Source organism: Tachypleus tridentatus, chromosome 12 (assembly GCF_004210375.1).
Source record: "Tachypleus tridentatus isolate NWPU-2018 chromosome 12, ASM421037v1, whole genome shotgun sequence".
NCBI lineage: Eukaryota > Metazoa > Arthropoda > Merostomata > Xiphosura > Limulidae > Tachypleus > Tachypleus tridentatus.
In genome coordinates, this window is record NC_134836.1 from 88,006,728 (window position 1) to 88,031,286 (window position 24,559).

Consider the following 24,559-nt stretch of genomic DNA (forward strand, 5'->3'; position numbering starts at 1 on the left):
AGTTTTCTCTGGTTGCAAGGGAATGAGTAACTTTTCATTCCTTAGATGCTTCTGACAAAATTTTCAATAACTTAGACTGTCTGTAACAGTTCCTTTTTCTAGTCTTAAAAGTCATTGTTATATGTTGAGCAAACAAAACGCTCAGTATTTTTTTCAGTATCTCATTTCAAGCATCATACTTGTCCATATTAACGAATGTCTTCAGATAACGCTCAAACTTTGTTGCATTTTAAAACCTTTTTCTCTTATATTCCAGGAAAAGTAGCTGTGGAATTATACCTTATCAGTAAGTGAAGTGATAGTAGGGCTTTGAATACAAGCGGTTTCAGCGTTTCCGCTAATTTATAAATTGAAATGTAGTAAAGATAGTCTTTAAGGTTATTTAACCCAATACGGACTTGCAAAGCGATACCAAGTACATCTATATTGGTGTATGGAGAACATATCACGACTTCTTGACATATTGGAGAAGCCTGTTCGGAATGAAGCAGAATTCTTGAACTTGCTTCTTCTTTGACAATAATATATATTCTAGAGTTATTATAGAGAGATAGTTTACATTTTATATAATTCAAATTAAGTAAAAGGATTAGCTAAATAAAAATACGTCAAATGCGTTTTACAGTTAATCTTTATTAAAGTTTTAAAAACATTTGTAACATTTTCTCTTTGTGATACCATAATTAGCAATATTAGTTGGACATGTTTGGAAAGGTTCAGTCTAGCATAAAATACCTTGAAAGTTTTTTACTAAGGGACTTTTTTCAAGTAGTTTTCGGATTAAAAGTGTTGTCTATTCTGCTCAATGCTGTCAATATTCATTTGTATTCATCTGAATAGTTAAACATGTAATAAATAAACGATTTGAAGGTCTATAATCTTGTCTTGTGGACTAGGATTTATCTACTTACAGCTATTTTACAAATTCAAAAAGTTTACTTATGTACCCTAACGTACCAAGAAAAATCAGTGAAATGTTTTAAGAGCGTCTCCATGTAAAACCACCTAGAAGGTTAAACCTACATGATCATGAGTAATTACTTAACCAATTTCAGTACCCACAAATGAGATTCAAAGGGTTGTTTTAAGTACGTCAACGTAATTAGAACGCGTATTTTCAATATTTTGCGTATTTTATGAAAATTATTTTGTATTTTGGTGTTTGTTGACAATTTAAACAAGTTTGAATTATTTCCCAAAAAGAAGGGTATATAAGACAATACATATGTTTAAACTTTTAATTGAGTCGTTTAAATATTGTTATCATGAATTAAAGATCTGCTAAAATTTATTGCCAACTTCCCAAGACATTAATTTTGGACGTATTGTGTTTCTGCAATTAAAAAATTAAATAAAGAAGTGTTTTATAATCAAATTATTCACATCCTCTATTTTCCGTGAGTAAAGTTTTAGACGAGTTTTTAATTGTTTTTGTTGCTTTAAGTCACATATAAGTTTAAAGTCTGTATTATTACCTATCTCACTTTTGGTTCATTAATTTATCTTTTAATCTGTTCTTCTGAAGTAAAAGTTAAAATTTGAGAGTGTTAAGGCCCGGCATGGCCAGGTGGGTTAAGGCATTCGACTAGTAATCTGAGGGTCGCGGGTTCGAATCCCGGTCGCACAGAACATGTTCGCCCTTCCAGTCGTGGAGGCTTTATAATGTGACGGTCAATCCCACTATTCGTTGGTAAAAGAGTAGCCCAGGACTTGGCGGTGGGTGGTGATGACAAGCTGCCTTTCCTCTAGTCTTACACTGCTAAATTAGGGACAGCCAGCGCACATAGCCCTCGAGTAGCTTTGCGCGAAATTAAAAAAAAACAAACAAAACAAACAATCAAGAGTGTTAAATATATCTAAAACATTTTAATATAGATTATGTATATTTGGTTCTGTTCTAATTGTAAAGAAATTGTCAAAATATATATTTGAAATTACAGGAACATAGGAATGATATATTTTCATGATATGAAAACTATTTAGTGTAGGTATTATTAATTAGTTAATGAATATTATATACTTGTTTAGTTTAATTCAGTTTAATTTATTATAAGAGAATTAAAATCGGACGATTATTGTGATTTGTGTTTGTGGCTCATTGATGTCGCAAATGAAACAAGTAAATGATTTAGCAATAAACATACAAGGGCTGTTCAAAAAATACGCGGCCTGACGTCATAAAACAAAATGTACTTTATTTAGAAGTTACAGGTCTGGGACCCCTTCAAAGTACTCTCCTCCCCAACGCACACACTTATCCCAACGGTGTTTCTACTTGTTGAAACAGTCCTGGTACGCTTCTTTTGTAATGTCCTCCAGCTCCTTCGTCGCATTTGCCTTAATCTCGGGAATCGTCTCAAATCTTCTTCCTTTCAAGGGTCTTTTGAGTTTGGGGAACAAGAAAAAATCGCGAGGAGCAACGTCAGGTGAGTAGGGGGTTGTGGAGAGGAACAGTGATCGAGTGTTTGGCCAAAAACTCACGAGTTCTGAGGCACAAATTTCGCAGCAACGCGGTGCATCTTCAATTTTTCGGTCAAAATCTCGTAACAAGATCCGACTGATATCCCACACTCTTCAGCAAGCTCCCTGACAGTCAGACGTCGATTTGCCCGCACCAGGGTGTTGATTTTGTCAACGTGTGGGTCGTCAGTTGACGTGGAAGGACGTCCAGGACGCTCATCATCTTCAATGGACTATCGACCATCCTTAAAACGTTTATGCCACTTGAAACATGCCGTACGCTTCATAGCAACATCACCGTAAGCCGTGTTAAGCATAGCAAAAGTTTCAGTCGCAGATTTTCCAAGTTTAACACAAAATTTCACAGCAAGTCATTGCTCATTCAGGGCATTCATTCTGAAATCCGCCAAACGAAAAAATCGCACTTCACTTAAAACCGCGTAACTAATACACAAATGAAGATATCCGCAATCAGAAAATGGCGTCGTAATCAGCTGATCTGTGCGAACCTAGCGACACCAAGCGGATTTCCCTGAAACCAACTGGAGCCACGAAATTCAAACAGTCCGCGTATTTTTTGAACAGACCTCGTGTAAATAGTAGAGATGAAGGGAAAACAACAGTCAGACAAAGATAATAGCAGAATAAAGTAAAGTTACGGCTGAAGAAAAGTTCGAAGTGAAATGAACTGTTTTAGAAATAACAGGTTTAGTTTGGTATTTTATAAGAAAACTAACAGTATTAAAAAAGACAGGAAGTATAGTTTATTCTGAGTGCACTTTAACAAAAGGAACAGACGATATCTAAAATACGAAGACCAGATGGTTAACAGGAAAGCAGTATACGACTGGGGTAATTCGCGTTAAGATTGTAAGTAAACTATACACGGAATGCAAGAACGATAGAAATAGAGAAAGATACCTCAGCTTGTCAACAGAAATTTTGAAGGAATTGAATAAGTCTAAGTTGACTTTTCAGAAGAATAAGACAACTTTACAGTGTTTGTGATATGCCTATGATTTCTATAGTGTAAAAGAGTTGTTGTTCATTGTTCAACTAGTTTCAAACATATACAATATTTTCAAAACAATTATATTTATTCATTATTTTTTGAGTTTATCACCAACAAAAAAGACACTTACTGTAGAAGAATCCTGAGCCCCAACACAACACAGTATATATTTATAATGAAAGACGTACAAATAAAAAGCCTTCAATTGGCAGATATAGATAACTCCTTCAAATAATGGAAAATAGTGTTTCGTTTCGAAAAAGACATTGAAACCAAAGATAGAAAGATTAAGATAAAAATGTTAACTAATGATAAAAATGATGATGTACAGGCTGTTTGAAAATTAGTAAAGAAATAAAATGTTAGAGATTAACGATAGTAATGAAAGAAAACTATTTTTTATCAATTATGGTGTTACAGAACCTGAAGTTATCGACTTAGCTAGCCATCAGGAAAAGATAAATACTATATATGTGCACAATAATGTTGATATTAGTTAAACTGATAAATCCAAAATTGTTAATTATTGTGGCGGATTTAACGTCTGTAGATATGTTTTACAAACAGAGTTTTTAGTATTCGGAATCATCTACACGTAGAATGATTAACTTGAGATCAGTTTCAACGTTTTAAAGTATAATAGAAAAATTTTGAAGAAACATACCAGTGAAATACATTTATAAATCAGAATGCAAGTGACCTTTCAGCTACAAATAAATTATTAGATGCTCATTTTGCTTACAGCTTGGAAATTGTAGCTATGTCACATTTATTTGAATGCTTTAAATTTGAAAAAAAACCTGAATAATCAGGATTAAAATAATTTTAAACTTCAAGTTAATCGTAGTAAAACATTGTCTTTCTTAGACACTTTTGCAGACCTCCTCTGAAAGTTGTTTCATTTGTCTTTAACTAAATTTAAGGTTGTGTATTTGCTTATACACCGTAACACAAGGAATAACAATAAAAAGAAAGTAGCAGTAATAGTGTATACTAAATTATGATGTTTCTAGCAGATCATTTTACTTGCAAAATAACGCATTTCTATAGAAAATACGGTTAATTATACCGCGTGGTTAACTTCAAAATAACAGAAGGTTTGTAATATTTTACATATAAGAGAGCTTTACTAGTTGATATTGTACATGAAGATTTGTTTTGAGCTAATGAAACAAAATTTTGTAATATTTATTGACGACAAAATGTGATGTCTTTGTTCAGAAAATCCATAAGTTTTCTTTAATTCACTCCCAGAGGGCTGTTGTTTCACTTTATTAAACACTAGAGAAACCAATTAGGTATATTTTCTTAAGCGATAAAATAAACTAAAACATCTTATAGCCAGTTACTGACAGTTCCGAAATTTGTATGGCGTATTTCTTAGTTCAAAACAAAACAAAACTCAGCAATAGAATGTCAAAAACGTCTGTCAATAGCTAAGTTTCTTTTTATTTTATGGATCATATTTTAGTGACACAGTTGAACAAAAGTGCTGTTTCTAAAGGCCAGTGACACCGTTTCTGAAAACTTGCTTCGTAGGAAATTAGTTTTCTGGTACTGAAATGTATGTAGCATGAGTATATTATTTGAAATAATTATCGTAAATATACTATCAGCTCAGAAATGAAACGTTTTAGTTCATTGTAATAATATGTTATAAGGAATTTCCTGAAAAAGAATAAACGTAACGAAAATTATTTTTATTTTTCCTGAGATTTGATGCAAAACAATCAACGAATTCAATTCACTCTTTGTTATTATTAAAATTATTATGTTTTTACATAAATTTAAGATTGCTTTATTTTACAGACCATACTGCATAATACATTATTCTCACTTCTAATATTTATACAAGAATACCTTAGAGCATAAAGAAATAATATTTTAGCTCCCGTTAAATTTAAGATTGCTTTATTTTACAGACCATACTGCATAATACATTATTCTCACTTTTGATATTTATAAAAGAATACCTTAAGGCATAAAGAAATAATATTTTAGCTCCCGTTGTTTGATGTCTCGATTATTTCAAGTACGCAAAATCTCTGTTGCAAATTTAAGTTTTTAAAAAACAGTAAAATAGTTATTGTTCTTGTTTAAATGTATATTTATCAAGAAGCTAGAAATCTCAATCTGTTTTTTACTGGTTTGCATTTCAATACTGTTTCTTTGAGTGTCGTTTTACACCATTAAGAAATTTCGTATAGATAAAGATGCTGTTGCTAGGAGAAGGCGGCATTTGCCCTAAAATATATTTTGAAGAAAAGTAGAACAACGTTATATATGTATTTTCGATAAATATTAATTTTGGTGAATTTAAGAAAATCTTTACATTATTTCGTTGATACTTATTAAATTCCATTTTATGTGAATTGTCTGATTTGTTCAGTGACATTTGTATTAAATATTAAATGAAAATAACAAAATAAACTGTCTTTCATTTTAAAAAATGTTGGAATTATAATCTTTAGTACGTTTTGCAATGTAATAATACAGACTGCAGAAAAAAAAATTTCATGTAAAGTTAGAACAACAAACTGAAAGTGAAACGATTTTTTTAAATAACAGGTACCAGCAAGGTTCGAAGCAGTAAAGAGCAGTTTGAGGTTTACGGTTTATAATAGATATAACTCCCATTGATGTGCTATTCTGTCCAATAACTGTCTGAAGTTTATATTTGTTCTGCTTTTCAACAAAGCGAATGTTGTGCTTTAACGTTCTTTTGAATTTTTTAAGTGGCGTTTGTAATTCAAATAAAGCTGTCAATAAAAGGCTTTTTTCATCAAATTGTGTTTCATGTTATTTACTTATCTCTTTCCTCAAACTGTTTCCAAAACGATTTAAAGAATTAAAGGTGTAACCAAACATTCTGAATGACCGTTACCACTCAACTCGAAGTGCTATATATATTTTTGTTTATTTTATAATTTAAAAGTTTCTTTGTTACTCGAATTTTTAAATTCAAAAAACGTTCTAAATTATATATTATTTTTGCGTTACATAAAATAACTAATAATGTAATTATCTAATTTCTTTTATAATAGTTTAAAGTGATATCGTGCTGTAACAAGACGAAAACATAGATACTTTTCAAGGAAACGTTTTATCAAAACTCAGTTCTCGTTTATACTGAATTATCAACATGTGAGGGCTGAGAGAAGAATTATCTTGCAGTCTATTGTTTATGCTAGTAACTACTAACCGTAGTATTAGTATTTCATTGAGATAAAAAGTGAACATTTTAAGAGAATGATTTTTTTTCTGGGTATTATTAAACGGGAACAGTGTTTCGATTGTGCTCTATTCGTATATGAAGCTCTCTGCATCAAAATGGTTCAGTGTACAGACTCAAAATATCACAAATGTTACTAATATAAGCTGTTATATTTCTTTATATTAAAAGTGGTCTTTAAACACAAAGATACAGGAAAGACTATCTGTGTTCCGCCCACCGAGCAGTCATATCCCTATTCTATTGAGGGTCAATTTTATGAATAAAGACTGTTGTTTGTGCTCTATTACAAAGAAATAGCTGTTGCACATACCACTGTTATTTTTCTAATTGTCTAAGCTTTCAATACGAAAAGTGTGTAATTTTGTGTGGAGTTTTATTTGTGGTGCCATTTAAGAGATGGCTTAGGAGTTCTGATTAAAAACATAGTACGTTTATTATAGTAAGATTTATTTCATCTTCAGAGTAGGTTTATTAAAAAAGACAAAACTGAAAAAAATCCTTATAAACCTAAAACGTTTTATTCATAATGTTTATTTATAAAAACTGTTATTTACACTTTTACAAATTTAATTCAAGAGAAATATTTTCGCAGAAGTATAATAACATATAAAAACACACAAACCATTTGCATATAAACATTGATCATAAAATCACGATGTTTAGATTATATGTCCTGAAAACAATAAAAAAGATGCTCAGGTATGTTTAAAACGTTCATCTAGCTAAACGAAATAACGCATGAAAAATATAGAATAGATAAACCATACTATAAAATGACCCAGTATGTTATATGTGTGTTTGTGTCCATAAACCAGATTGGTTGTTTGATTACCCGTAATTTTTGGTATGATAGTTAAAAATCATCCATCGACGTACATGGTCTATGTTGTTTTAGGGTTATTGTACGAGAAGGTGAAAAATACCTTAAAATATGGCACATTACGACATTTTCTATAGACTTTTTACTTTGAATTTAAAGACATACTGAATTATTTCGTTAAATGAGTCAATTATTAAATTCCTCAAACAACAGTATGCAGTTATTACCAAATGATGTCATTAAGAAATGTAATAACAAAAGAGAAAGTTTAAAAGAAAATACAGTGGTACCTCGGTTCTCGAACGACTCCATTCTCGAACAATTCGGTTTTCGAATATACTGTTTGAGAAAATAAATGTCTCGGTTGTCGAACATAAACTCGGTTCCCGAACCAAGCTGTCGTGGCCCAAACCTCCGAAATAACCCGACTGATGACCCGAACGACCCTTCGACCATTTTTGGTCCACGCCAAGCTTCCCCAAAACATTTTACTCGCACCTGTCGCTCAGTCCACACTCCCGCTAAAATATGCTGTGAACGTTTCCGTTTTTTTTTTTTTCTAAATATTCTGATTAAATAAGCCACAATGGGGTCAAGGAAGGATAATGAAAGCAGCAAACCAAAAAGAAAAGTTGTTAGAGCCACAATATAGGTGTAAAAAGATCTCATAGTGAAGTATGAAAGTGGTGTTCGCGTGTCTGACCTTGCTACACAGTTTGGTATGGCGAAGTCTACAGTCTGAACCATACTGAAAAATAAAGAGGTCATCAAAGTTGCTGATGTTTCAAAAGGAGTGACAGTGCTTACGAAACAAAGGTCACAAACAATGGAAGAGGTAGAAAAACTGTTGTTGCTTTGGGTAAACGAAAAACAATTAGCTCGTGATAGCATTTCTGAGACCATCATTCGTGAAAAAGCAAAGCAGTTGCATGCTGATCTCCTGAAAAACACCCCTGGAACGAGTGCTGATACAAGTGATGCCTTTAAGGCTAGTAGGGGTAGTTTGAAAAATTTAGGAAGAGAAGTGGCATACATAGTGTGTTGAGACATGGGAGAGGGTGCCAGGCAGAAACAAACCTTAAGCAGGTTGTAGCAGTGCAATGAGACAGAAAAAAAGAGAAAGAACCCCAGAAGGAGAGTTACCTGACGTTTTAATGGAAGGTGACTCCCCTTCCAAACAGTAATAACCCTCCTACTCTCCACGTTCCTCACCACCTTTCACTTACGCCATCAGCTCTCCTCAGCACAGGTAAAGTGCAGTTAAATATTAATTTAATTTACAGTATTTCTTATGGGAAAAATTGATTCGGTTTTCGAACAGTCTTCTAAGACGGATTAAGTTCGAGAACCGAGGTACCACTGTATTATTTAACATTGACTTTCTTCTATACAATTTTCACTTCCTTGATGGATACACTAATAACAACAGTAATTTTAGTTTTGTATATCTTTATGTTTTGTTAATTGATATCGTTCTAAATGCATTATTTCGCCTTTTTAACTCGCACTTTACAGCACTGAATAATGATGCAAGAGTGAAGTTTGCTCTACGTATGTGAAAAACAACGTATTTTTCGTCAATTTATACAGATTTTAGCGATATATTAAAACAATTGAATTTCTTTTTACTCTTTTTTTCACAGAAAATATTCTGCTTCGTTGTCAGATGTGAAAATCTAGAAGAAGGAATATAAAAGAAAGGGATTAAATTACCTTCGTAAAGAAATAAATTCTTCGAAGCGTGCTGTTGGTACATATGGGACTTCAGAAACTTTCGTTTAACAATCTATATTGACTTAGCATTTAGTTTCAAACTGACTGGTGAGAATTTTCAACGGAATTATAGACAAAAGACTGTTTAAATAAAATAAATACATTTAAAATGTACAGTAAGAATAAATACTTAGATATAGTTTGAAGCTGAAAATTAAGGAAATACAATAATGCCCTTAGGAAAAATTAATTTTACTTCTTGGAATAACAAGCGAGACCTCGTCATCAAGTCCTGGTCAGCTGTTGGATGTTTCAAGAAATACATCCAGAATTCTCCCCTTTTAAAAGATGGTAAGATTCAATTATCTGTATTATGTTAATTTTGAAAAAGAAGAGTGTAAGGGATAAGTGGTTTATTCCAAAAGTAATTTAAACATGTGTACATTTTGACAGTGATAAAACGTATAAAGTTGCAAATACATTTTAAAAGCACTTAGTGTAAGTTCTGGAAATGTTTGTTAATATTCCGCTATAGCTAAACCTGTTAGAGTAGGTAAATATAGTTCAAACATTGAATAAAACTTATTTTGAATATGCGTGCTATGAAGACATAGTATGTCATCCTATTATCTGACTACAGTAATATCATTTTGTTATTATTGATTATTGAGTGTCCGCACTGTCATAGTGGCAGTAAATGGTCCAAAGGGTGATATTATCTTGTTATAGGCACCTTACCCTTTTGTTTTTTTCTTTAGGTGACACCTTCTACCTTCTAGGGTATTTAAGTTTTTTAAGCCTGGATTAAAAACTAGAACTTTAAATATCATTTGAGGGCAGAGTTTTATCGTCAAATGAACCTGACAGCTGATCAATGCTATCAGGGAACAAAGGTCACGAGATGACTCTGTCTGCTGGACAAAGAAAGCAAGTTTATACTTGAAATCCAGGCGTTTTATTTGTATCAGCTTTTCCACAGTTCCTGTATAAAAGAAAGATGCTTCGACATTTGTTCAGTATTTTAGTGATGAGGTAATCTTTAAGACTAACATTTGCATAAATCGGAGTAACGACTCTCCGTCGTCGAACGTGGATATGCGCCCAGTTTTAAGTGTTTTTGTGTTCAATGATTAAATATTCTGCACTGTAAAGATTCCTTTATTTACACTATTTTCAAACTATTATACCTTTGAAAACCTAATCGAATACTCTAACCCGGGAAGGATACCCAAATCACTTGGCCGCACCTGTAATTATTTGCAGCTATTTCTATTAGAGAAACCTGGCGGGAAGTCAGTTTGATATGAAAATACCAAATGCGGTTATTATAAAGAAATTATATAAAAGAGAAAGTGTAATTCTAATTAATATTATTTTAATATATATGGTTAATTCGGATTATACGTTACTGTACAATTTTTTTGAGGGAGTTACAAAGATATCAGAATTGTACGTCAAAATCAGCCAAGACCATGTGATAACTATTTTTCCAAGTTATGTTCTTTTTTTTTTGCGCATTATAAATTAGTGCAACATCGGCCAAAAAATAAAACATAATTGACAAAACAGTTGTATTCCTTGTACGTATGTGTTCATATTCTGTTCTAAATTTGATTGGATGAAAGTTGTCTAGGAGAAATTGAACGCAATTATATACTTAAGAAAACTTTATTGTTATTGAAATGTGTTATTTAAAGTTGGTCTGAACTTATGTATTCTTTATAACACATTTAAATTTTACTGACGTTCTTATCCTGTTAGTTAATAATCGATGATTGTTGTGGTATTACTTTTATTTGTGATAAGTTATTCAGCCTCACTACATTATAGGTACGTAAACATTATTGATTTGACAGTAGTCAAAATACCCTAAACCAGTTAACCGAAGTTAGCCGGAGAAACAATATTAAAATAATAAGTTTTTCATGTTAAGCAGAACAAAACAATTATAAATATTGACTGCAGAACACTACGAAAAATAAATAACAAAAGTGCATGTTCATATTTATAAATAACAAAATAATATAATTAAAAAGAATAATACGATACCAAACAATAGGCAATAAGAGCTATTGTGTGGAATCTTAAAAATTTACGAACAAAAAGTTTCTGGTTAAGACCTGTAAAAGTACGAAGTCTAGCATTCAGGAATTAGACTCTAATGATCACTATTAATATAAATATAGAATATTTATGTGCTGACCTTTTTTATAAAATAATAGGAAATAATCTTTGAATTCAGTAAACATTTCTATGGGCTGCACATGTCTTAGAAAATGTTTCTAACAGCTCGAAGGTTTCCAACAACTTTTGAGGTAGATGTAGCCCATATAAATCTTCAATTGAAATACTCTACCTAAACGTTCTCTTAAACAAAGATTCTCGAGTTTTATATATATATATATATGTGCCCGACATGGCCAGGTGGGTTAAGACGTGCGACTCGTAATCTGAGGGTCACGGGTTCGCATCCCCGTCGCGCCAAACATGCTCGCCTTTTCAGCCGTGAGGACGTTATAATGTTACGGTCAATCCCACTATTCGTTGGTAAAAGAGTAGCCCAAGAGTTGGCGGTGGGTGGTGATGACTAGCTGTCACCCTCTAGTCTTACACTACTAAATTAGGGACGACTAGTACAGATAGCCCTCGAGTAGCTTTGTGCGAAATTCAAACAAACAAACAAACTCGAGTTTCTTCGTAAATTTGCTGAAAATATAACACACATGTAACAGTCAGTTACATACGTGAAAAGAGAACTGGACTACCGAATCTTAGTGAGAAACCGAAGTTGTTATTAACTCAAAGTTAACTTCCATCCGTCATCTTATTTTCCAGATTTCTAGTTGATTTAATACTTCAATGACACACTGAACATTTATCTAATATTTCAGTAGTAACTTCCGCTATACATTGTTATTAACTCGAAGTAAACCGAATCTCTTTCTTCCCAACCATTATAATTTCAATATCACAAACTACAATTCTACTTATACGAAATTTCTGTACCCTTAGGCTATTCATAAGGATCCTTGAAGTAGTCAGTTGTGTGAATTATATGAACTTTGGAAAGTACGTAAAGGTTTGATTTGTTTTGAATTTTGCCCAAAGCTACACGAGGGCTATCTGCGCTAGCCGTCCCTAATTTAACAGTGCAAGACTAGAGAGAAGGCAACTAGTTATTACCGCTCACCGTCAACTCTTGGGGGCTACTCTTTTACCAACGAATAGTGAGATTGACCATCACAATATAACGCCCCCATGGCTGAAAGGGCGAACATGTTTGGTGTGACGGGGATTTGAACCCGCAACCCTCAGGTTACGAGTCGAGTGCCTTAACCACGTGAGTACGTAAAGGAGGAGGAAACTGCACTGCATACATAAAAACAGTTCGTAACTTGGGTGATGTTCAGTCTAGACACTCATCATATATCAATACTGAACATCTTTTTGTACAGATGCATAAAATAAATTCGTACTTGAATATTTTTAATCTGTCGTCCAATATTTCAGTTTTAAAACATTAGCAGTTATCCCAAACTCTGTTTTTATCGTAAATATAAATCATTTTGTCTAAGCGTTTTATGCCATTTATTCGGAAATGCATGATACTTGCAATGCAATGCTATACAATTACATGTATATCTTGGTTTGTTTCGAATATTTACGCAAATGGCTATCTACTCTAGACATACCTAATTTTTAACTAATAAATTAGATGCAGGGTAGCTAGTCAATATTAACCACTGCCATCTCTGTGAGCTACAGTAGTCAAATAATAGAATTTTGTCGTCACTCGTATAACGTGTCTACGGCCACAAAGTGCGGAAAGCAATTTTCGAAATAACAGGATGAAAACTATACAGACTCTTTTGTTTACAGTTCGGCCAATCACTAACTCACCTCCAGCCTATATTTCCGGGTTTGTTAGCTCCTAATTGAAATTCAAAATCGTCTTTTTACTTCTGTGAGAAGAACAGATATGGATTAAATTTATAGCTGATAGACATGCTTTATGGGTACTGAAAGGTAACAGAGGTTAAAGCATGAAATCATTTTAAAAACTGGACATATAAAAACTCATCAAACACTCATAACTAGCAGTACTTGTGTCAAAATCTTTTAGCTACACCAATTTGACCAGAATAGCAACTTTAAGTGATAAATGTTAGTTACCGCCCTTAATGTCCACTTTGTAGTAACATATTTAACCAACTAATTTATTTTTAATTCTCTAAGTACTTTAAAACATTTTATTAAATTATCTAAGAAATTAACAGAGAGTTTGTTGAAATCAGTAAAACGTTATGGGTAATGCCTGGTAATACTTTTACTAATATTGTGAATAACTTTGCAAGGGTAGGCAGGTGTCCCAATAATTAATTTTTATTACTTCGTCTATTTGTATCACAGTTACAAAATAATTCAACAAATCACTTAATATTCTTAACTAAATCAAATGATTTTTGAAAAATCTAATTTGATAAGTAGCTGTATTAAAAGTGAATTTGAGGATAAAATATGTGAGTTTTTAAATTTCTATTAGTTTGCGTTTCGTTTTTCAAGCGTTATCTTCTTTTGATTAATATAAGTTATATACATTTAAGGACCTTTATAACAGCCTTTATCCAAAGGTTTCATATGGTGTTATTGTTTTTCCACCATATTATTTTCACGAACACTTATTTCTTCAATTGCATTTATATTCAGGAGAACGTTTACGATGCAACGTTACTTGGGATGGCTTGTCATGCTGGCCTCCGACCCTACCAGGTTATATGGCTGAGTTATCGTGCTTTCCCGAGTTGAAAGGAATTCGTTATAATACATCTCGTAAGTATGATGGCTCTAATTGATTTTTTTTTTTAATTTGAAGTATAATAAGAAAATGTAAAAAAATATTTTTATATTGAATTCAAGAAGTTCGCGATATACGAGTATATTAAAAATTAATGTTGTCCTGAAAAATAAACTTTTCAACAACAACAGAATGATACTATAGAAGTGAAGTCTATATATATATAAGGTAATTACAATAAGTATTGTATATCCAGTCCTGTTATATTAGTTTGACCTTTCAGTTGGTAGAACTAATAAACAACTACAGTTCTGATTACATTTAGAATGAAAAAAATAAGGCCCGGCATGGCCAAGGGTGTTAGCGCATTTGACTCCCTGTGGCATCAAACATGCTCGCCCTCCCAGCCATGGGGGCGTTATAATGGTACGGTCAATCCCACTAATCGTTAGTAAAAAAGTAGCCCAAGAGTTGGCGGTGGGTGGTGATGACTAGCTGCCATCCCTCTAGTCTTACACTGCTAAATTAGGAACGGCTAGCGCAGATAGCCCTCGAGTAGCTTTGCGCGATTTTCAAAATCAAACAAACAAACGAAAAAATAAATAAGTTAAATAATGTAATGTTTCTGGCTTTCTGAATTAGATAAATACTGTCAGATTTTTTTTACAAGTTAAGCATACCAAGTAAAACAACCCAAATATAAAAAGTATAGTTTCAATTTTTAATATAGATAGCAGTATACAATAGGAAGTTCTAAAACACTTTATTTAAATATTATTCAATATTATCAACAAAACAAGGTTTTGCTTGTTTAATATCAAGTGAGTTTACCTCGTTTTTATAAAGAATAAACGACATAAAGCTTCAAATGCTCAGCTTTAACTGAACATTTATTTATTTTGCACACAACTAAAGGAAACCATTAAAGTTTTCTTATGGTCGCTGTCAAGTTTTGTTGATTATAATGTTAAAATTAGGTTAGGTTTGTATTGAATTTTGTCCCTAATTAGCAGTGAAAGACAAGAAGTAAAGCAGCTCATCACCACACACTGTCAACTCTTAAGTTTACTCTCTTATCAATGAATAGTGGGATTAACCGTTACAATATAACGTCTCCTAAGGCTAAAAGAGCGAACATGTTTAGTGGAACAGGAATTTTAACCCGTCGAGTTGAGCGCTGTAACCACCGAATGCCGAATCACTAAAATTTGGAGTCAGATACCCTCGGAAAACACAATATATACATTACGGTACATTTTTGCTTTAAACCAAAAAATAAACAATTAAGAAAAAATATAAGTACGATATATTTATTTCCCATTATATATATTTTAATATCGACGTTTCTATAAGTTAAATTTATATTTAGAAATCTACATAAGTTATCCTGTAAATCTGTATTGCGAAATTCCCGCCTATTCACTAAAGTTGTAAAACCTTCTCGAAGGTAAGAATAAACAATGTATGTGTGTACGTAAACACTAGTGTACCTCTATATTGTTGTGCACTGCTGAAATTTCTAGAACCTCTCTTCATTCCTATAAATGTAACCAACGCGACTCACCAAGAGACAGTATATATTACTGGTTTGCTACAGTTGGTGTACTATAAACCTATAACTGTGATAAACGCTTATTAATTTGGAAGTTCACATGCCTGACTAAGAAACGTTTATAAAGTTCGAACATTATATATATTCAACGAATTCACATCGAATATTAATATTTTTAGCAGTGAAAACTCGACGTGTGATTTGCGATAAGCAAGGAACTCAGAGCTAGCCAGCTCCCTCTTAAGTAATAGTATCTACATCAACTCAAAATTAACTCGTTCGTCGTGAACCCTCAATAAGACATCAAGGAATTTCTAGATAAAACAAGACTTGATATTTTTTTAAGTTTGTAAAATTGCTGCATGTAAATTATTTTATGTAATAATCATTACTGTAAATCGTATTATTGTTCGTATATTAAATTGTATTTTTATTAAAAAGGAAACTTTATGTACTAATGTTGTTGACAAATATCATAACTTTGATACGTTTCAACATTTATTTAACTTATAAATCTAAATTACAATTTGACTCAGTTTTAGGTTTTGAATTTCACTCAAAGCTATATGCGCTAGCCGTCCTTAATTTAGCAGTGCAAGACTAGAGCAAAGGTAGGTAATTACCACCACCCACCGCCAACTCTTGTGCTACTTTTTACCAACGAATAGTGGGATTGATTATCACATATTACGTCCCACGGCTGAAAGGGCAAGCATGTTTGGTGTGACGGGGATTCGAACTTACGACCCTCGGATTACAAGTCGAGTGCCTTAACCACCTGGCCATGCTGGGCCGATTGCTTTAATAACTACAATAATGTTTCCAAAATGCAAATTTAGATCCAATTACGCGTCACTTGCATCAAAGCTTCAGAAAATTGTGGTTTCTAACCGGCACCGACTGATACTAGAGAACATTAACACTACATTGTTTTCAAAATTCCAGTGAAGAAGTGACCGACTAATGATATTTTGTTTACATAAAATGGAAATAATTTTAAAAAGGAATCGAGTTTATTATGTATGTTTCAAAATTTACCACCTCTTTGTTATTACTTCCTACATTAAACTAAAGCCTTTTTCGTAACATTTTTGAAGATATTTGGGAAGAAAAGATGCGAGAATTCCGGGAAACAAGTTGGCTGCTGATTTTATCCACACACCTCGTAATTTGTCTATTGCAGCTAAAAATCAGAGTTTTGAAAAAAATAACATTTCAGATCTATTTTTTGTCTCCTACAAGTCGTTACTCAGTACACATTTCATCAAATACCAGAACTCAGAATTTGGGTTGGACAACGAAAAACAAAAGATGGATGTAATGACTCAATGTATACATATATTTTCGAGGTTATATCTTTCTTACAGAGCTGTGTAATTCATACAACCGTGAAAACAAAAAGTGTTAGGTTATCCAGAAATAAATGTCGCTTTTGAAAATGGGAAGTTTGGAAAACTATAAACCAGTGTTGTAAAACATGTTTTGATCAAACTAAGCTCCATTTGCTTCAACACAATTTTGCTAATGTGTAACGATGATGTTTATGCTTCTGCTGTAGAAATCAAAGTTTCTATGATCAACGAACTCCCTGAAAGCTTCTTCTGTAACTGCCTGGCAAAGCACTTGAAAAAATAAAATTATTTATGGAAGTGGCCTGGTGAGTAAGGTGGATGATATAGAACCTTGATTGCCAATTCGTTGAATTTTTGGAGCATCATCCTTGACACGTGTGGACGAGCATTGTCATATAGAAGAATAGGACCTCTTCGACCGACCAGAGCTGGTTACTTCAAGTGCAACTTTCAATGCATTTTGGCCAATTCTTGACAGTATTTGTCTGCAGTATTGTTTTTCGTGGATTCAAAAAGTTGTAGTGAATGCTGTCGGCTGCAGTCTACCATACAGTCACCATAACCTTTCTTTGATGAAACTTCGGCTTTGGGGCTGTTTGCGATCGAGCAATTGTGCAAATTGTTTCAGATTGTTGTACTGAATCTGCTTTTTATCGCAAGTCACTATCCATTCAAGAAAGGTACCATTTAGGTTCCACAATAGCAGTGTATAGCAGGTCTCATAACACCGATTTTTCTGATCTTCACTCAGCTCATGCGGAACCCACTTCTCCAACTTTTTCGTCTTTCCAATCACACTCAGGTGGTTGGCAATGCTTAATTTGCTTGTGCTTAGCTTTTGTGCAAGCTCACGTACTGCTGTGCGAGGGTCTGTTTCAATTGCTTCCCTTAATGTGTTTTCATCTAAGGATGGCTTCTTTCCACGACCTTCATGGTCTTGAAGACCTTCTTCTTATGTCGAAACATTTGGAACCAACGCTGAACTGTACGTTCAGTAACAGATCCATGGCCGAATGCCTAGTCGATGTGCCGTGTAGTTTCGGTAGCTTTTCGTCCAAGTTTGAAATCGTAGAGGAAATTCAGTGCGAACGTCTTTCTTGTCCATGCTGCCTTGAAGGTTGCAAAACTTACTCCGAATAGAGTTGAAACAGCAGACAATTAAGACAACTTGTAAGCGAAAAACGTTGAATTAAGCCAACCAACCAGCGATAAGTTACTCAGTATTAAGCTTTTAAATGTCATCATGAGAATTCCGACATTAATTTCTGGACAACCTAATATAATTGGGCTGTGCAATTCATACAAACATAAAAACAGTAAGTAGGAGAAGAGATTTCCTCTCCACAATCGACTCAGAAGTGTTTTAGCTACATGTTTAAGTGATCTAATAAGTATGATTGTACCATGTTTTTTATATTCTAAAATTAAACGCTATCAGAAATTCGCTTGGGTTATGGAGGATCTTAATTATAATAACTGACAAAATTAAAAGACGGGCGGGATCCACGTCTCCAAGCTTTATTTATTACATTTGTTAACAGTAGAACCACTCGCTCAACATAAAGAGACGCACATAAGCTAAACTAAGGAAATCATTTTTTACACTTTGCTATCATCTATTTGTTGGTTATAGCCGTTAGAAACTCTGGCAATTTTTCAAAGACGAAAACACTAGATCTTTCAGCAGCTTAATGTTGTCGAAGTTAGATCTTTATCGATTGTATCTACTTTTCTGCTAAGTTTCCTTTGAAAACAATAAATACGCTTTTTCTTGTTATTTCACGACATGTTCTCATTCTAGAGAAATGTAACGTTAAGATAAATTCCTGTTTGTAATTATTTTAATTATGTTTTATGGCCAAAACGATGTACTGAATTCATTGGTACATAAAATAAATCGAAATTATTATAATTAAGCTACATTTAAAAAATGTAACTTTTTTATTTGCTTTGATTTGAATTTTGTATAAATTTGTGAGACTTGAAACTTGTACGATGAAATAGTAGAAACATATTTAAGGTAAAGGTCGAAAATAGAAGCATCTATAAAAGTATTAAAAAAAGAAAGAACTTATTTCTCTTAATTTAAGCATAATAATTTACAATGTATTATTTGTGCTGTTGTCTATGGTAGGTAACAAAACCTAATGGTTAGCGTTATAAACTCTCAGACTTACTGCTTAGTCCCCGGTAAACAAGAAAACCAATATATAAATACCTAAATAATTACAAATGTTTCTTAACACTTTGTTGTTTATTTTAAACAAGAAAATATTTATGAAAAATAAGGAGAAGTCAGAGATATTATATTTTAGTTCAAATCTACTTAAAGTTTATATTTTGTAATAAGAGCAACAACAACTAATTAATTAGGTTCGTAAAATAATTTCACTAATTTGTAGTAAAACATCTTTAAACAAACGATTATTAATTAAACATACATCTGAGTTAGTTCATTAGTTAAATAATTTAAAGTGAAGCTGGAACATTTACATTATCTTTGGTTAGGTTTATCAGAACTTCTTTACCACGTGGAATACTACGTTCATTTAATCGGTGAATTACATTTTCAAACACCAATTGTATGTCTTTACTCCAATTGTAGATTGATAGTCATAAAATGATAGCAAATGATAAAGACGTATTTTATCCTTTTAGATATAGTAGAAGGGTGTGCTGATTAATCTAAAGTATCAAGGGTTGTTAAAATTTTAAATTATTGCACTACAAAATATAAAACAAGACTGGGAGCCACAATTTCAAAGCCTTTTTATATAAAAGTGTTTCCAGTAATTGGATAGAACTGTCTCGCGAATATAGAGTCGCTAATCTCGTCCGCTAGAAAGCTGTTACTTTTTTCTCGCACAAACTACACAATGAGCCATCCATTCTGCGTCCATATCGAATATCGGAACCTGGTTTTTAGGGTGTAAGCCTACAGACTTAGGTGGGAGGTGGGGAGACTGTTACTACCTTGGTTAACATGCGTCAAACTTTGTCTTTATTTTAAAAATCCAAATAAAAGGTTTTTCTTCCAGCAGAACAATGCTTAATTAGCACTTTTTTTGGTTTTGTATTTTGTTTACGGTTGCACAGAAAACGCTAGTCGGTTGTGCTACGAAAATGGAACTTGGGCAGCAAAATCTGACTATTCAAACTGTAAACCTTTGTCAACTGAAGACGGACTTTTACAGGTAGGTTTTCATCTTGTTTCATGTGTGTTGGCTATTCAAAACTATAATATATATACTCGTAGTTAAATATGCTGCTCCATGTGTACATTTATAAACTTGAGTACACATCTGTCAGTTGACATGATAACAAATGCTATACATCGTTAAAAATCACTAAGTAGCAGTGATGAAGGAGCTATTATGATCTACAGCAAATTTCGCTATTTTTGTTAAGACTTAAAGAAGGACACTTCACTGCTTAACAGAGAAAAAGTTAAAAAAAAACGAAATTAAACGTCATCGGCTGGGTGATGTAGAAATTATTTTGATATCACTTTTGCCGCTTAAAAACACCTAAAAATCGTACATTCAAAGGTCAGCTGTATGGCTTCTGATTTATCAAACTCTATGATGAGGAAAACGCCTAATATTAAGTAAATCCATTGGATGCTGTACTATTTAATGACGTGCAATCAACAATGTCTGTAACGAACTTCAAGTTCTCTAACCTGACTATATTTTTATATTTTGGAAAAAGTTATGATTATAGTGAAGTGTGTAAGTTCTAGTGTGAGGTTTTCAAGTAGAGATGATGTGTAAAATTGTCCTTTTTTCTCCTCCGAAATTATAAAATTGTGTAAGCCAAAACATTTGTTGTTTATAAGAATAACTGTTGAAGTACAAAGTAGATCATAAACGCTTTTCCAAGGGAATTATGGTGGTTTTATGTTACAGTCATCATTTTAAAGTAAAATGCCGACGTTTGGTTTGAATTTCGCGAAAAACTACACGAGAGATATCTGTGCTAGCCCTCCCTAATTTAAAAGTGAAAGACAAGAGGGAAAGCAGTTAGTTATCACCATCTACCGCCAACTCTTAGGCTATTCTTTTACCAACGAATAGTGGGATTGAATGTAACATTATAAATCCTCCACGGTCGAAAGGGCAGGTATGTTTGATGTGACAGGGATTTGACTCCGCGACCCTCGGAGTGTGACTCAAGCACTTTAACTACCTGGCCAAATGCCATGCTGCACTCTGTATACCATTTAGTTAACATATTTACATCATACCATAGTTGTATGGGGCCAGTTTGATATAGTAGTTCCACCTAGATAAACTTTCCAGCCTGATGTTCAAGTGAATAACAAATCGTTTCCTTCCTGAGATGAAGAGAACACGAGACCTCATGCAAAGCCATACTATTTCTAGGTATCTCCCATAGACTTTTTTTGCCTTTGACGTTCATAACTAAGCCCTCGGAAGTCACCATCTGCACACGGTTAACGTACATAGAAATATATATATATATATATGGAGCAATGGGTAACATTGACGTTATTCTATTGTACAAAAGCTTCTTGAAATGGAAGCAGCAAGATGATCATTTTATAGTTTAATGATATGCTGCTGTAGCCTTGAACATACATCATTGTCAGACAAGCCTTCTTGTCTGTCAAATGTTTTATCCATATTATTTGGAGCGAAACTCTCTCCAAGATTACTATGATCTCTACTGTTAGTTGTTAAACAAGTATACCTAATATTTTTCACTGAATCAGCTAGATCGTCCAATGTTTGTTGCTAACATTTCACACATATCTCTCTCTACATGGCTCCTGCATATACGCTCAAGTCTTTTCTGACTGAGCCATTTGGTGCCATGTTCACCAGTGCTGATCTTTACATCCAAATTTTACTGCCAATCTTCATTGTCTTTATAACTTGATACCATTTTTTATTCCATAAAACTTAGCTACATCGGCTAATCTTTCTTTTGTGACCATTCGAAATCGCATAAGAAGGTATTTCACAACAACAAAGGGGTCATTTCGACATTGTAGCAAAAATATCTTAGGAGGACCAAAAAAGTCAACTTGCAAAATTGCGCTTGAGTTCGGAATCAGCCAAAAATCACGTCCTTGATTTTGAAATTTTTGAATCAATATAATTTCTGCCCTTATTAGAGGTTGTTGGTTTACAGTGAAGAAGGGACACTTCGTCTAAAAGATTACGCAACATTTTACATCAACGGTGAAATTAACCACCGTAATTACCAATTATGATAAAGCAAATAGTCTTGTTACAAAGTGCCATATTGTTAATCTCTCTTTCAACGGAGTGACATTGATTGATAAAGTCCACCATACATGTTTACAGAAACATGTTGGCGAGGATATCATAGTTTTATAAAACATACAAGTTATGGTCAAGTCGTTAATTATATGTGTTTGGGTGTGTATATCAGTACTAGTAACTTGTCTTAAGTTAGTATCAATCGTTATCAAGTTCGCCTTCATTCAAGTACGCAACAACCTTTTATTTCTGCAGGTACTCTGGGATGTGAAAGAAGCGACTACAGTGTACTACGCTGGCTATGGGCTCTCCCTACTGGCATTACTCGTGGCTCTCTCTATATTTATTTATTTCAAGTAAGTGACATGTGATAACACTTTACGCTTATTTTGGAAACTTTTTGCACTATAGGTACCTTTAAAAACTAAAAATGATTATTTTCCTGTTTAAGTCAACTCATTTATTCGGATGTGCTTTATTAAATAATGTATCTTAAAGCTGTTACTGCATCTTTTGAAATCGATAATTTATTAGAGAGAAAATAAAATGTAAGGTATGACGTAAGCCTGGCATGGCCAAGCGTGTTAAGGCATGCGACTCGTAATCTGAGGGTCGCGGTTCGCATCCCCGCCGCGCTAAACATGCTCGCCATTTCAGCCGTGGGGTCGTTATAATGGTACGGTCAATCCCACTATTCGTTGGTAAAAGAGTAGCGCAAGAGTTGGCGGTGGGTGGTGATGACTAGCTGCCTTCCCTCTAGTCTTACACTACTAAATTAGGGACGGCTAGCACAGATAGCCCTCGAGTAGCTTTGTGCGAATTTCAAAAACAAAAACAACGAAACATTTTCTAAAACATCTGGGCGACTAAATACATGAAATCTATACACCCACTACTTTTAACCAGTAAATGAAACAAACATTACTAAAAAGAGTTTGAATTACTTTATTTTCACTTTTACTATTTTATAAATTTTTATCAGACGAATAACAATTTTGACATTTATTGGACAAGTTAAATCAAGATTTTTCATTAAAAATATTTCGAATATAAACATAATTTTTCACACTGCTTATAAAAATAATAAGATTAAAACAAACATAAAGCTCGTTCATCGACTTTTCTGTGTTTCAACAACATGCATTTAAAACAAGGCGCACACAGAATACTAAAGTCTTATACGATTGGTAACTTATACTTAACGTTTCACGTGAGAGCAAAAAAAAAAAAATGAGCTGTTATAACGTAAGTTCATACATATACATATTAATAATCATAAACTACAAGACCGAAAAATTTTAAACGCTTTCTAATTCTCAGTTGAAACAAGGATAATAAACATCGCTCGATAGTCTTATTTCCTACTCACACACACAAGTATATGTACAACATTAATGTAGCTATAAGCAATAACAATTTTTATTCTTTCCACTAGTAAAATAAAAGGAGAAATGTTTTGTTACACACAAATTATGCTGTCCGAAAATGACATTGAACTTAACTTTAACTGTAGTAAAAGGTTAACATTTTTGAAAATACAAAACCTGTGAGGGCGTAATAAAATTGCTCTACACGTAATTCAGGATAACGTACAAGGTTCTCTTGTTTCTTTGTAGTTAAGCACAAGGTTACAACATGGGCTATTCTTGTTGTGTCCATCATAGATATCAAAACCTGATTTTCAGCTTTCTAAACCTTCAGACTTATTGCTGAGCCGCTGGAAGGTAAAAGATTTTGTTATAGCACAAATTATTGAACTATTGAACTCGTTTTAGAAACTCAGTTTAGAGATATCAAGAAAAATGAGGTTGAGTAAAGAGGAAGCTACATAAAAAGAAATAAGCTGTGATTAATTAGCGGGATCTTTTTAACTATACATTTTCAGTAAAAATAACAAACATATGCTGACAGAAGGTCAAAAAGTCATTGATGTAATAATCAAAAGTGGAATGGTATGAAGTTGGCGAAAAGTATGTTACTGTTATATTCAGAAACTGGGAATTTTCCATTGTAATTTGTCAAAAAACAACAACATCAACTTGTGTTATTGTGCTTCGAGAGAACAGTGTTTATTTTACACAGCCAAAAGTAGATACAAAGACATATCTAAATGTTCGTACGATTTTGATGCGGTTTCTTTTAACTTACAATCATACGAATACTTTCTGTGAATGTAATGAAAACAAGTGATAACATAATGGAGAAACATGTTTTTCAAAACATATTTAAAATATGTAAAAGCTTGAATGACAAATATTAAGTGGTTTATTGAAAACTGAAAGTAGAAAAACTACGAAAACGCTGCCTAATATCTTAAGAAGACAGGTTATTTATAATATCATTACATGTTAAATTGACTAAAGCTTTAGTA

At 33.1% G+C, this 24,559-nt stretch overlaps 1 protein-coding gene across 2 annotated transcripts in view; it reads left to right on the forward strand.

The window, feature by feature from the left end:
* Positions 1-24,559, forward strand: part of LOC143233923 (diuretic hormone receptor-like) — a 119,647-nt gene that overhangs the window by 48,472 nt on the left and 46,616 nt on the right. The window contains exons 2-6 of one of the 2 annotated variants that reach the window (XM_076470812.1): positions 4,944-5,036; positions 9,171-9,591; positions 13,948-14,070; positions 20,036-20,133; positions 22,444-22,544. In XM_076470812.1, the coding sequence (XP_076326927.1) occupies positions 9,471-9,591; positions 13,948-14,070; positions 20,036-20,133; positions 22,444-22,544 (443 nt within the window). In that variant the 5' untranslated portion in view covers positions 4,944-5,036; positions 9,171-9,470. The remainder of the gene's footprint in view (positions 1-4,943; positions 5,037-9,170; positions 9,592-13,947; positions 14,071-20,035; positions 20,134-22,443; positions 22,545-24,559) is intronic. The other variant, XM_076470811.1, reaches the window with a different exon arrangement.